The 15,870-nt window shown below is 45.5% G+C and overlaps 1 protein-coding gene across 1 annotated transcript in view; it reads right to left on the reverse strand.

Annotated features, from left to right (window-relative positions):
* The window catches only part of atg7 (ATG7 autophagy related 7 homolog (S. cerevisiae)), a 46,571-nt gene that overhangs the window by 5,735 nt on the left and 24,966 nt on the right, over positions 1-15,870 (reverse strand). The window contains exons 17-18 of the mRNA XM_049022097.1: positions 12,184-12,264; positions 9,983-10,105 (exon numbers count right to left, since the gene is read on the reverse strand). Of these exons, the coding sequence (XP_048878054.1) occupies positions 9,983-10,105; positions 12,184-12,264 (204 nt within the window). The remainder of the gene's footprint in view (positions 1-9,982; positions 10,106-12,183; positions 12,265-15,870) is intronic.

Raw genomic sequence — 15,870 nt, forward strand, 5'->3', positions numbered from 1 at the left:
CCCCCGGGTCTGAATCAGCACAGATGGCAACTATTTTGCTTCACTTTCAAGGTCTGCTTTACCTTTTAACATGTCGAACGGTGACCTTGCCTTTACAGGATATTCTGCGTTGTCTGAATTAGGCACATACCCCTGATCTCACACCTGGTGCACGTGGAGTGTGTTTTGTGTTACCATGCTACTCTGCACGCACTTGCATTTATGCACAGAGGCGTGCATGCGTTTTCAACCTTTGCTGGGGGGTTGTGTCAGAGCTGGCGTACCACCTTCCAGGCTCCCTGGGTTTGACAACAGCCCTACATCACTCATGTTCACCGGGCAGGTCTGTAGATGGTCCTTTGAATGAGCGGCACTGTGGTTAACCAAAGGAGAAGGGGGGTGTGTGGAAATAAAAAGCCAAGCCAAGCCAAGCAGAGCCAGACTGCACAGGTGTGTGGATCTCTCATTGAGACTATGTCAACTGGCACCCAGCCCTTTAATCCCTCCCTCTCTCACTCATCCTGAAAACGCTTCACAGTCATCAAGAGGGGGAACAACAGAGTACGAGCGGGAAGTATCAAGCATCTAGTCAGCGTGTCTCATTAAGCAAACGATACCAATTGTGCTGGCACTGCCGCAAATGATTAAACTTCCCTCCTGTGGACTTTCCTGCCTTTTCCTCTCCAGTGGGTGTCACAATGTCTTTGTTCACGGTGCCAAAACCCTTACAGGAAGGTGACGCTACGGGCTATACTACGTAAACACCCACGGGGCAACTCAAGTTCCTCCAGGAAGGGCAAGTCCCATCTAGTAGGGGCTGGATGTGGCCTGGAAGACACCGGTACAGGCTGGTCCAAAGCGGCTGAACTCTAGCTACGCCTACCCCCAAGCCCTCCTGACACACAGACAAAGCTGGCATCACTTTGCTGACTGTGTCAGACATTGTACCACAGCCCAAAATTGCCCAAGAGCCAATGGACTCGATCCCTGTCTCTCAACACAAAGTGTACTTTTAAACACCACAAGCTTCACAAAACAGTATGTGGAGGGGATTTAGGCAAAAAGGTTTTCTTTTAAGTCGCTCCAAGCATCCTCCAACAAAGGGAGGCTTTGTGACGTTTAATATGAAAGTCCTCAGTTCTGCCGGCCAACTATACATATTCAATGTACTCTTGAATAGGGACACAATCTTTGATGGAGATACCACAATACTGAGGTAGATGTTGGTAAAAAAAAAAAAAAAAAAACCTCTATAATTAAAACTGCATTAATTTCACCTAATTGGGGGAAAGACAAAAGCATTTAAGAATAAGAGCACTGTGAACTTCCCAATAAAAGTTGAGAAGTCTTAACGTTTCTCGTTTACAGATAAATGAGCTGGATGGATGTCACCTCATTGAAAGAACATCCTTATGTTGAATATGTAGCAAATTTTAAGTAACTCTGAATTATGTCCTCTGTCACTGTTCTCTGAAGGCGTGCAACCCACAGAGTTCACCTTCATAGCCCAGCAGTAGCCATCTTTCTCCACAGCCAAAACAAGACAAGACAAGAACCCAGCCCTGGGTTGCTGTGCTGATGTGGCCTCAGCGTGAGATCATCCGGTTCGGGCTTTCGCCACGTTCTTGAGCGACCGCCACAAGCCTGCAGAGAACTGGCTACGCGTCATCGAAGGCAGAAGAATAGCAGGAAGGGACGGGCTGGATCCCCCTCCCAAAGTTCCATTTCCTCACCGTCACGTGCAGGCCTGATGCAGCCCATCCTCAACGACAGAGCTCAACGAGAATGATCAGAGGAGAACGACCCGCCTCCTGACAATTCGATGCAAATCAAGAATCAGTGGTCCTTCCGAAATAAAACCAGCATCACCCAAGAATGATCTGCTGTGCGCAGAGGCAACACTTCACATTCAGTCTTGACTCAGACTTGATTCAAACTGAGACTCTTGACTGGAAATGTTCCACACCAAGTACCCAATGAATGAATCTTTCCTCAACATACTGTGCTGGATGCAGCTGGACACAACAAACACTCCACTTTCCAGTAGCTCCGCCTCTAGTGCACAGGGAGACAAGCGGGGTTATGACCAACTAAAAAAAAAGAACGCATGTAGAGTTTCTCTGAAGTGGCTATGGGGAGCCAGGTATGGATTTCAGGATGCCCGCAGAGCTTTGGTAAAGGCCCGCTAACATTTCTATTGCTTAATGACCTATAATACCGTAGTTATACTTATAAAGTGACAGAAATGTCTCAATGTTTTTCATGGGGTGAGATCTGCACCTGGAGTGTCTACAGAGAGACCAGCCATCAGAAGGTGACTATGGGGGGAGAGGGCTTAGTCAGTATTCAGGGCCCATGCGGGTCATGAGTTCCTCCCGCATAGCAAGTCCTTCGATCCACCCTTGTGCCTTAGCAATTCATGCTGAAACGGAAAGTTTCCAGACCCTTCTGCACCACTCTGGGAATTCCCCCTTCTCCGGGGCCCCTACTTTACTGACTTGCCCTTGGGATCCCACCCTTCAGCAGCTACTATCAACCAGCCCCCTTCTCTGCCCCAACACAAAGCTGAATCCATCACACTCGAGGGACGCTGAACATCTCCGTATCACAAACAAACCAAAGTGCTGTCAGCTGGCCCATGGCTGAGGCTCGGCCTGTGAACAAACGCAAAGATGGGCCGAGAGGAATGGCTCCTCTAGGCTGTTTCCTTCTACACCGGATCCACACAAATACCAGCTAGAAAAACAAACGCTGCTCTCTCTAGGGTGTGGTAGCCTAGCAGGCTACAGCTGTGGTTTGTTGTTGCTCTGGATGGAGGGGTTGCTTGCCTTGACTTGGCTGGATTTCACTCCTCCCCCCCCCCATCTCGCTCTCTCCCAGTGACACATTTCCTGTCCTACATATGAAGCCAAGCTCATCCAAAGTTATTCTCTGTATTCAAACCTCAGCTGAAATGTTCATGCTGGAAAAACTCAATGCTTCAGACCTTCTCCGTCTGACCCGGAATAAATAAGAAGAGGAGAAGACCTTGATCTGTATAGGAGGAACCTTCTACAAGTCTAAGTTTTGTCTACTTAGGAAGCACAGCAACCACCCATCCTCCTGAACACTGAGCGTTATAAGCAGAAAGATGGTTCAAAGAAAAAAAATAAATCATCCATCCATCACTGAACTGCCAGCTGACTACAAGTCAAGGCTTTAGCGGGTTTGCTGTCGTTTTCAGGCAAAAAACAGGTCTGAGGCAACTAAATAAGACTGTTGAAGATTGACTAAGGAACCAAGAGTCACCTCCACCCATCCCCCGCGCCAAATACATAGCGCGTCAGTGGTCTCCAACAACCTGAGTGTTCGCATATGAGGAAATCACCGTCGCAATACATCTGCGCCAATTTCGTAGACTGTTACGGTTCACAAATCAGCCTTTCGTCTCTTGTGGATGGATCTACTAAACATAGCGAAACCCAGAGAGCTGATCACGCACGTTGGTGGAGCACGGAAAGCATAAGTCACGTCCCACTGGCGGTCATTTTCCAAGTATAGAAATAGCTAAGACCACAGATTCTCTCCGTTTGACCTTAAGATGAACAAAACATTCCTTCAGGGAAAATAAACTGGTAAAGTATTTTACATAAGAGTAGAATATCTTGCATAGCTTCCTAAAACATTATGGCCTTCATCCCTATATGAAAACATCGATAAAGGTTAACACTGACTGTCTATATGCGATTCAAGGCAATGTCAAGAACAGCTGCATTAATTAGCTGCTTGCCACTCAATGGGATTATGCGCATAATTACTCTGCTTCAGGTGAGAACTACTGAAATCTTACACCCAAGTGAAACAAAGACAATGGGCCTTTGTCAGGAGTAACAAAGGCACACAGTAACAGATGGAAAACATGTACAGTAACAGGTAAAAGACAGTTATTGATTTTGTAGAGTTTCACTGTTTTTAAGATACCCAAAGTGCTATGATGAACAGCACTGGTTTATAAAATCAAACAGCCACTGACTTCCATTTCCATGTTGTGCAAACTGCTAGTTCTCATAAGGGTAACCAGCCTATGCTTGGGGGGGGGGGGGTTAGTATAGTCATATTATGGCAAGTTGGCAACTTTATGCCCATCAAATTGTCACATTAGTATTTACTTTAAAGCCGCTTCAGACATCAAACATAAATGATAATTACTGTGGCAACTGCCCAATATCTATTTTTGGGGGAAGAGGCGACTTACTGTAACATAGAGAAGCACAGTGACGTGCAGTGGAGTGAGTCAGAAGCTAACATGCTATAGATTTTTGGGTGTGAATTCAGACAGATTCTGACGCATCATGGGCAACAGGGTTGCTTACTGAATGGTGGCTCTCAGTCCACTTAATCTGGAAGTGGATAGGATGGGCAGACAGGACATCCCCCCCCCCCACTGCCCACTGCCCCCTGCCCCTTTCCCACCAGGTGCAAGGCTAGAAGGCACCAGAAGCCGCACTTGGCAGTAACGAGGTCGTCACTCTCCGGAAGGAAGGAACGCCCAGTCATCTTGGGACGTTCCAGTCAGGGTTCGGGAACAGGCCCGGCCGCCCCATGCAGAACCCTCCAGCACTAACGTGACATGCGACACAGATGAGGACGCCTCAGGCCAAAGCCTCATCCTGAGAGTTACGCAACTGCAGGACCGTGGCGGTGCTTTCAAGTTTCAAAAGCAGCTATATAACTAGGAATACAGCAAAACAAACTAAAACAAAGGGAAGGTCTGACAAACCGGGAATACTAATTAAAAAAATCTCTTTGAAAACCAAGATCTGGTCGCAGCTCCCGGATTTATTCTTTTATAAATAAAATTAAATGAATGGATTACGTGAAATGCCGTGACGCATGTAAAGAGTGTAAGACACAAATACGCACACGTCACCTCCTAGAGAATTAAGTCCATGTGATTATTACTGTAGGTCGTGCATGTCCACATGATCTGCTATGCAAGTTTTCTTTCATACGAAACAACTCATGGCATGGCACCCAGTACAGTGCACTCCCCTGCCTTGTGCTGGCTGGGATCGGCTCCAGCCCCCCCCCCAACCCCCCCAACCCTCCCAACCCTCCCAACCCTGGAGTGGATAATCAGTTTGGAGATAGATTCATGCAGAAGGGTCAGGTTCCCAGTCAGGTGCATAGAATGAGCCTAAAAAGGCAGCAGTTATAAAAGCTGAATAAAGCATAAAGAAGCCTTCAAAAGCCGCCTGCAGGTAGAAACTTGCGCACTCCCCCCCCCCCCCCCCCCCCCCCGCCACTCCGAGTTATGATTCAGGCTCTGGCTGCTTTGGCTGAGAACCACCAACCGCCCCCTTAACAAGCTGCTCCAGGCAAAAAAAAAGAAAAAAAAGAAGAAAAAAAAGAATTATGATTACGAAATAAGTGAAGCAAGCCAGCAAATAGTAAAAAACTTTTACGAAGGGGAATCCACAGAAAAACAGAGTGTGGGGACTGTCAGACCTAAACCTTTATCGTGGAGGCTATAATTCACAGGTCTAGGTCCTAAACACAGGCTGGCTGCACTGACACGTTGATCCTATGGAGCTTTGGGTCAACAAAAAAAAAGGAGCCATATTTTGTGGCAACTAACCACTGGGAGCGGAGAGTGACTCAGAGCAAGCAGCACCCTGGAGTTACGAAATAGGCCTCAAACAGTGGACACGTCTGTCACTGTGTCTCAGTCCTCCGGCACCACACTAATCGAGCCTGTTACCAACCTGTGTACTTAACTTCGACTTCGTCTTCTTGCTGAATCAAACTGCCGTAGGGCCCTTAAATTCTAGGGGGAAACGTACCTGCGGTTGGGACAACGCGGAGCACAGCCCATGCGCGTTTCTGAGTTCGTTATAACTTGCCGAGTTGCTTGGAAAACAAAACAAAAAAACGACAATAAGGCCATAATACTTAACAGCACTTAAATCACAAAATATTTACGATAAGGTTCAATCGATGAGTCTGCGTTTATGTGGTTCTACCCTTAATATCAAGGGGTGGTGCAATAAACGAATAATGAATAAATCACTCTGGTGACTTGCGGGGGCTATGTGGATTGGTGGTTTAGGAAGCTGTGCTTCTGATTGGTTCAAATCCCAAGGCCTCTGAGAAAAACCCTTAATTAATTGCTCGCTGCATTCTCAAAAGAATGCAACGCACATGACTTTGGATAACGGTGTTGGCTAAAGTAAGACGCAGACAGCAGCTTCGGTAGCCAGCATTTTCAGGTGTCCGGGCGCCTGGCATCACAGTCTTTCCAAATCTCTGAATTATCACGTTAGTCCACAGCAGTTAACCTAGCGAAAAATGTTTAAAAAAAAAAAAGATCATTGGCAGAGCACAGCACACAAAAACCTGGGAAGGATGCCATCGGCCCGTTTCCGTGTGCTGGGCAAACAGACACCGGAGACACGCAAGCAAAGCAGCCCCGCCATGGGGCGCCGGCCATGCCATGGGGCGCCGGCCTCGGGGCTTCAGCCGAGAAGCGCGACGTCGCTAAGCACCGCCGCAAACGCGCATATGGGGCCCCCGCCGCCACGCCGGCTCCGCCTCACACGTCACACTCCGCATCCCTTCCTTATTTATTAATCGCCAATCTTTTATCCGCGGCGGGTCATGGGCGGGACATGCGGAGGCTGTGAGAGGAGGCGCCCCCGCGGTGCGAGGATGAATAAAAGCTCCCTCGCTAATGCTGGCCGCAAGTGCATGCGGATACATAATAGTCCTGAGCTGAAACCTAAAACCAAAACGTGTACCGTCCCGCTGCGGACGACTATGGGAAGAAATCTTTTATGGCGCCATGGAGGGCTGCTGTGTATGGACCCCTGACGGCAACAGCAAGGCAAGAAAGGCCCTGTGAGATCTCCACCCGCAGCCCCGAGGCGCGGCCTAGCTGCACCGCCACTGGCCTGCAGGGTCACTTTACCTCCCCATATATTATTCAGGCCTTGATATTGTCTAGGGGGGGTGAGGACAGCCTTCATGTCCTAGTCAATTAAACAAAACAAAGTCAGATCTAAAATATAATACATTTTTTATGAGAACTGCATATGTGAATGAAAAAAAAAGCCACACCCATGCACACACATGAGGGGGCATCATCCCAAACGTTGGCGAGCCGGCTAGGATGAGGGAGCTATTCTGAACATCACACATTCTAACTTTGAGGCAGCAGAGATGCCAGAGGCGTGTGTCACAGGCAATAAGGGACAGCTCAAATTAGGACCCCAGAGGTTATATACTGCCTGGCTGACGATGTCCGGAGGAAAAGGCAAACACGCCAACCTGCAATCTGGACACAGATTTATCTGTGGGCTGAAACTTCTGCTACTTCCTGGACTCTGCGTAGGCAACCACTCATAACAATTTGCTTCTGAACTTTTCAGGAGCACTTTTAGGCCGAAGTGCACACAGCCCAATCCACAAAGCCACAAAGGCTTAGACTGAGGTCTGGAGGGGCTGCTCCGCCTCGCGGTGCCTCAGGAACCAGACCCGTTTCTACTTCATGCTCTGATGGTACAGCTGGGGAAGGCAGAGGCACGGTTTGGGTCCGTTTGAGTCTAACCAGCCTCTTTCCCAAGTTTGCTGGAGAAGAGCCTAGAAGCTGGTCCAACTCCAGGCAAGATTCCAGAGGAACCCAGCCCAGAGGGGTACTAGGAAGCTTCGCTGGTAAAAACGCCCAAATATAGAATAGTATTATAAACCAAGGGCCCACATATTACACATAAAGCCTAAATTCTATTGATACAAGAGAGGGTCTCAAAAGTTCCTGCAAAGCAACAAGACTTTTAATTTTAGGTGTGGTACTTTACTCTTGCTGCCCTCCGCTGGAAGTTACAAGATATAACTAAAAACACAAAATAAACGAGGTGAAATGATCTGTACACACAGGGCTGTACACACAGGTTCCATTTACATAGACAAACATTCACATGCCCCAGCAACACATAACATTTCACAGGATGAGCAGAAATTGACACAAGCCTGTGACTATATTCCACGTTAATTTATTCATCATCTCTCCTCTTCCTCCTGAGAGGGCAGGTAGGGGGAGGGGAAAGGGGGCTGCAGGGCACGCATTTTATTTGCCGACCAGGCACATACAGCTCGACGAAGGGAGCACTTGATGGGACCCATCACAAGCAGAGTGACGGAACGCGACACTAGAGCATTCCTGCCCATCGAGGCCAGACAACAGGGGTCTTATTAACGATAGGGACGGGCCCCCGACATGAGCGGAGAGAATCCAGCACGGGTCCCTACGTTAACAAGAGAGCCTTTGTGTCCGGGGGTCAAAAAATCTTTGTTGGCTATTCACCCACGGCCCGCCCAACAGATAGGGGAATCGGTTACCCAACTGCAGATGGAGATGCAAGAGAGAATAAGAGAGAGAGAGAGAGAGACATGCCAGAAGAGAGACAAAATTTCAAGGCAGGACCAAAACGAGAAAAGGATCCCATGAAAGTACCTGGTCAGAATAAATTGAAAAGCAGTACAAATGAAGATGCTTTAGTAGTTTAAATCTTAGATGTCATCGCACCGAAGGGGAACATTTCAACTGAGCTGCATGATGGGTTGGTGCTCCTGGGAGGGCGGGGGGGGGGGGGGGGCACTGCAGGGATAGGGGGAGTTCAACTCCACAGAGTGAGTGAGTCATGCTGTTAAGCAAATAGCGCGTTAAAAAGGAGGATGTGTTTATGCGGACAGAAAGGCCACACGGCCCGTAGATGAGGGGCCCACGTGGGGGCTGGGATGGGAGATCATTTCCAATGCGGGTCCGTCTGCGCCGTCACCCAACTGCCAGTAAATGTAGAGTCCAAATATCGGCTGTCACAAGACCTCTCTACCCTATCTGGCATTAAACCTCCAAAGTCACCAGGCTGCATCACGGTCACAAGACGGTACTCTGCAAGAAAGGCCCTTTCAGAGTAGTACTCCATCATCATTGTCATCATCATCATCACTTACAGCAAGAGACACTTGTTGAGCACTTGTTGTGTAGTAGACACAATCTTGAAGCAATGACCTGCATTTAATCATGTCCTCATTTGTCCCCAATAGCTCAATTTGACACCTCCATACAAGTCCGAACACAAGCTGATATGCACACTGGTCACTCTTACCAGGATGACTAGAGCCTTCCGCTGATCCTGGTACCGGCACAGAGACAAGAGTGCTGACTTGGGATTTTCCCACAGTTCCAAAAAACCTCTCCCAGGTCACATCTGTCATGTGAGAGCTTCAATGAAGCTGTATACCAACCTCTGACTGTTGTCAGAAAACATTAAAATGTTCCAAAGTTTTAAAAATGAAATCCAGATGTGAGTCTTGTGGGCCAAGAAAGTAATACAAAAAAGAAATTGATTTCCATTTGGTCCTAAGAGCGATTTTTCAAGAAATGAAATGTTGACAATAGGCCGTTTTAATGTGAACGTAACTACGGGCAAGGTTTTCTTACTCAGGTTCAACATCTCTTTCACTATGCTTATAGTCTCTGGATGACTCGTAATATAATGCTACAAATGAATGATTACGTTTTCCAGTTCAACGGGTCATTTATTACAAAGATCAATGGCTACATGTATACGAAATTAAAATGTAGCCAGGCTAAACATCTGTCAGCCATTTTCTGATTTATGGTGCTGCTGAAGACTGAAACAGACCGTCCAAAACTGGTACAGTCTATAAATAAACACTCTGCCGGGAATGACTGACCCCTCTTGGCAGGAGCGGGGTACTCAGCTCAGCAACATCTGGGCCTTTCCCCAAGCCCATTGTTCCCACAGCAATCCAGGTCAGTATACTAGTCAGTCTAGATTCACAGAAAGAAAAAGAACATCCTACCATCTCATCATCACCTTAATTATTCAGTTAAATTATTCCATACAAACTAACCTACCACAACCTGCATTCCATATGGTTATACAGTATTTATAGAGTCTCGTAACTGTGCCACTAGGTGTCAAATCAGGTGAAGTCTTACCTCTGCTGCCTGCGTCTCCTGGTGCAGCAGGGTCAACCCCGTCAGGTCCTCAAGGAAGGAATGTGAAGAGTTGAAGACCTTGGACAGGAACTCAAAGCCTTCTCGCTCATAGTGATCCAGTACCTGTGGCCGGAGGGGGGGGGGGGGTACCATACTAATTACTGTAGTTTTTTTTTGGTTTGGACAGAATACGGTGCATTTTCAGTGTCAAAATCTCATCACAGACACCCTCCAAAAGAAAATGGCGGTCGGACAGGTACATACCTGCTTGGTGTGCAATTTCTAACCAACTGTATACCGGACACCACTGCGTACCCCGCAGGAGGGAACGGCATCAGGTTTGAACAAAATAATAACAAACACTGGCTTCACAACATTGACATGTTTCATTGAGTGAATTCTGGATCCAACACATGCGCCCCAGAGAACACGCCCCATGTCGCTCAGCTGCATTCGTAAGGCACTCCAGAGGTAGGCGCCATAAACTAACCTTCGCCTAGCAACATGGAAACAGAAGCAGTGGAACCTTTACAAGATTTCATTATGTTTTCCAGACTCATATCCCATGATCCCAAGCTTTGACTGATGCAGCCCATAAAACCCCGAAACGACGTGACACGGGGGTGGGGTGGAGTGTGGGAGTGTTCGCATCTGGTTTATATAAGGCCCATGCAGCACGATGGGTCATGCCCCCCCCCCCCTTCTCATAACCATCTCTCGCTAATTGTTTAGAGGGACTAGGTGGTTTTTTTTTTTTGTTTTTTAATTTTTCTTGGCGAGAGATAATTTGACGGCGCTCGAGTAGAGGCTTTGCGGCTGCTGCGGGCACGATGGCAGACTGTTTGTAATTCCGAATACTGTGCTGGAGAGCGGACTTAGAGGGACACCGGTCACTGTGAACCATTCCTGCCACAGGGGCGTTTCTGAAAGTGTCAAGTCCCTCCCACCATAACTTATTCTAAAGAAATGCAGTTGTACTAGGAAGCCATTTTAATGTGCCAAAAGAAAACGGACAAAAAAAAGTAAAACAAAAACGCAAACAGACTCTATTCGGCCACGGGATGAACTGTTTGGTTTTCATGGTACCCACATCTCCCATTGTTGACAGGGGCTGAGGAAGCTTATTTCCGAAATACAGGTCATTTCAAAAATACAAAGTGAATATTCTGATAGATCTGAAAGTGGAATTTTGTATATAATGCAACTAAAGCAAACCCTTCTTGTTCTAAGAAATAAAAAAAAATGAAGTTTAACGGAAATGAATTTTAAGGGAAGAGTCTTGACTTACTGAACCACGATCTGTTTATCGGAAAGGAGGACAATTTTTACATAAGCAAAAATAGGATGCCGCATCACGAAAGATGTTGTTCTTTGACCCAGTTACGTCTCTTCTGCACATGGTTTTAGCAATACGGGTCTACGGCAGTATACAGAGAGCTTATTTTTATGAAATGTGGGGTGGGAGAAAGATCTTATAATCAAACTTTTAAACACTGAGACCTTGCTGACTGAACTCGTTTTATATGAAATTACAGGATCTGAAGAACCATTTTGTTTTTATGGGTGAGTGAACACCCGGGGCTGGGATGGGGGGGGGAGGTGAGCAGGCCGCTAGCTGGTCCACCCCCTGGCATACTACATTATGTTTACACCAGTAAGGCCTGCACAGAGCGGCCCATATTTACGCAGGGAGAGAGGGCTGTTCCGCTACGCTGGCTTCCAACAGATAGCAATAAAAACCCAAAGTGGACCCATAGCCAAAACCGTAGAGCCTGAACTGCTCCCCCCGATGAGTGAGATATGGTCCTTTCAACACTAAAGCACCGCCATCAGATGGGGAGTGGGGGTCACTTAAACGTGGGGGTTAATTACTTGCATGTTGACAATGACATCAACAACCAACCAGAGCATTATTGAGACCATATGGCCTCATAGTAAAATACACACCCCACCCGCCTCGTTCTCTGTTGGAGGGGGTCGTGTTTGTATTCTTCATACTGTAAATGTATTTGCGAAGAACACTTTCCTGTATATTTACTTTTAAATAACCTGTAGGAATTTTGTAATCCAAGTCGTGTATTTGGATAGGTATGATTTTTAATCATCGAGGCACTTGACTGGAAATTCAAGGGAGCAACATGAAACAAAATGAGATATTTCGTAAAAGATTCCTAAATGTCGGCAGTTTGGGTATAACTTACGACTGGCGAACAGGCGGTGCACTTGTCAAAAGCCAGACTGGCTGGAAGCACGTTGTCAAATCGCGACAAAAATCCTCGTATCTGTAAACAGGGGACATAAAGCGGATCATCACTTTGAGAGTTTCTTGAGCTTTATGCTAAACAGCAAACGTGTCTTTGACTAGAGCGCCACCTGATGTCTGCATCTATAACTACAGCTATGAAGGAAAGTACAGGCCTTAGCCTTGGAAAGCAACATATTTTACGCACACACACATTTATAATCTATATATACACACATAATATAAAAGCTTGCAAAAATCAAGCTTGCAAGTAGTGCAATCAAAGCATTTAAGTTGATTGTGGACACAAATGTGTGTCATGTGATGCACCAGCACCCCACCCAAGATGTCAACACTGTGAAGGTGGTGAGGGAAAATGGATCGCTGGATTTTAAAAAGTCCTTAAGATGGAATGCATCTGGATCAAACATGGTGAGGACCCACATCATACTCTGAATCATAAGTAACCTTAAACAGAAGCTGGTTTATTTAAAAAAATCATTAAGTTTTATTGATAATTACACACAAGATCCTAAAACGTTAGCACCGGATATTCCATGTATATAACCATCATTGATGTTAAAAGTGACTACAGTGTACATCTATGCAAAAAAACAGAGACAAGATGGACAGACACATTGTATACCAGGTAGGCAAACAGCACACCTGTCCAGGCAGATACTTATCCTCCTTCTCATCACTGATATACATTTGAAACTTCAAAAAAACTTAGGGTTACAAACAAGCATTTATTTCCAATTATTTTTTACCAATTACAAATAAGGGTGGGTCAAACAAATAGCTGCTTTTTTCGTAATAAATATGCTATTATTAGGTGCTTTCCCACCAGATACCTTTATCAGGAACTGGAACTTTTTGTTGCGTTCCCACTGCAGGAGTGCTGTCAGACTGTAGTTCCTTGCAGTGCCGGAACCCTTTTTGAGTACCTACTCCAGACACAGTTCTTACGCTTACAGTGATAATGTTGCTGATTGGTTGACCACAAACCCCGGCGCTAACTTGTTTGCAGAAAAGAGCTGAAAGTAGTGGAGTGAAAGTTGAGCAACTGGAATATTTTTTCTACCTCAGTTACATTTAATCCATTAATAAACAGGTTTTTGCTTGTGTCTCTATACAGCTGCATCAGAAACATTTGGGTCGATAACAGATATATTTTTGCCTAATGCTTGAAACTTGCTAGCGTTTATCGGAATGACTTTACAGTACATCAAAAAGATCGATATACTGGCCATAATTTAATAATAAATTATAAACATCGTTTTCCCAATAACTACCAAATAACTTACAAAATGACTAGTTTATCCACTGTTTTTGGGGGTGTCATATAGCGGGAAAGCGACACACAAAAGTGGCCAGATGCTACAAATGTTTCCAGGAAATAGGTTCCTAAACTTTGGAGGGAAAGCTAATGTTAGCAAATTTTTATTTTATTTTAAATTTTAGATTAATATGACTCCAGAAAGACATCAAAGGATAGCAGAGTTGGCTGTGAATGTTGTTGAGGTATGTCTGTAATATTTAAGGCTTATAATGCATGCGATGTTTCTCATGTTGGAATTTAATAGCGTTTTGTCTCTTGTTTCATTGTTGCTATGTGTTTGGAAAAACCATGAGACAGCTCAAGACTAGAATGCAATATTTGCACGGTAGCCGAAAAACGCTGACACTGCAGATCAACAAGATCAGATCAGATAAGATCAGATCAGATAAGCCTTTATTAGTCCTACAAGTGGGAAATTTGCATCGTCACAGCAGAAAGTGGACAGTACAAGAATAGAGCAGCAATAACAATAGGATAAAAACTATATATGTACAAGTGGAAATATATTATGTACAACACTGTGGAATTGCACTCAAGAAATATTGCATACTGTAATACTTTGCAATGTTGGAGATTCATTTCAGAACTTTACAGTGTCTTTGAACTACACAGTACAGATTTATTGTACAACATCCCTTGGGTTTGTTGCTCGATGCTTTATTGGGTCTCTGTGTGAGAAGCTGTTTTCATTGCCCCTAGATCTGCTATGGGTGCTTGTTCTGAATATATTGTGTAGTAATAAATGAACAGAGGGGATTGGTTTGATTTTTATGGCCGTTGAGGGTTGTCGGTATGATGACACAGCAGGCCAACATATAGCAGAACACTTTCCCTTCTGTACTACACTGTATGTGCTACTGAGCTATACTGAATAGTGTGGGCCGCAAACTGTTATTCTGGTCCACCTGTTATTTCATTTCTGGCTACACCGCTGATTACAAAACTTCCGCTGGGTGTTTCTCAGTATGTGTCCTTGATCATCCTTCAGTTCTCATGTACCATTTTTATGTCATCTTTCATTGCCAAAGACCAATTCCAATACTCAGGAACAGATGTACAGAAGTGGGTAAAAATTCCTGGATGTTCATCTTGCTCCACTTCAAATATCTAGGATACATCAGTTGCATCCTCGACAAACTAGGCCAATTCTATGATTCATTTCAGCCCTAGTTCGTTCTTGGGAGGCAAGTTAGCCAGACCGGTCATGCCAAGACCACAAGTATGATCTTTGCGTCCTTGGTACCGAAATTCACCCCCAAATTCTCTAGTTGCTGTTACGTCAACGATGATGAACAAGCACTCTTGGTACCTGGATGACCGGTCTGTTGTCGGTGATGCAGCTGTCAAACTAATGGTGTTATGTCATTGGCTAACAACGTACAGCGCCAAACTCCCCGCAGAAAAAGTTTTGCTGCTTACTCATTCAAGATGCCTCAGTGAAACACTTCTTAGAAATGCCAAACGGTCCAAAGAATGCACTCATTTCCAAGAGTAGGAAAGACTTTGCCTTTTGCACACTTTACCAAGGCAATGTAAGAAGCAAAGGAAAGGAGTGAAATCTGTGTTAAATTCAACGTTATCATTTATAAACAAATTTCACCTTAAACTGATCTCAGCTCTACTACACTGTTTATTATTTTGGTTCTTGTCAGTGCCCTTCACCCCAGTATACCGTCCTCCTTTTTGGGGTCGAGTTGTCACGCTAGGAAGAATGCTGGTTTTAAGCAGTCTTAAAGCCGCGGTAATCACCTAACATCGAGCCAGGTACTTCTGGGCAGATTCGGCAAACGCGTAGCTTTATAAACAGTTGTAAATCAGCTGGGTATTTGCGAGAAGCTGTGAATAAAAGCGCCCGCAGAGCAAATGCAGTACGGACGCAGTCCTAACGCAAACGGAATACGCAAACGGCGTACACATACGTTATGATGAGGCTAAATCAAACGGCACGAGTGGGCAGCATTATAATGGCGATGCGCAAATGCCGTAAGCAGGCATCCAGGTATTTATATGCCTGTGACCAATGCCCAGATACTGGCAGGATAATCAATATGAACATCCGTTTTCTCCAGACGTATTAGATTAGGGTTTGCCATTTAAACCAATTCGACTGTCCTTGTTTTTGCGTAGATTCTGGGTTGATTTTGATATTAACTCACATACAAATACGGAGAAAAATCATTGCTCACAGCGAGTCCGCGACAGCGACTCGGTGATTGAGGTCATTCACCATGGCTGTCATGTTTAACAGAGAAAACTGGAAGAGCAATGTACGTTACCACAAAATACAGTCAGTTAACCATGCAG

This window comes from Brienomyrus brachyistius, chromosome 8, assembly GCF_023856365.1.
Source record: "Brienomyrus brachyistius isolate T26 chromosome 8, BBRACH_0.4, whole genome shotgun sequence".
Taxonomy (NCBI): Eukaryota; Metazoa; Chordata; class Actinopteri; order Osteoglossiformes; family Mormyridae; genus Brienomyrus; species Brienomyrus brachyistius.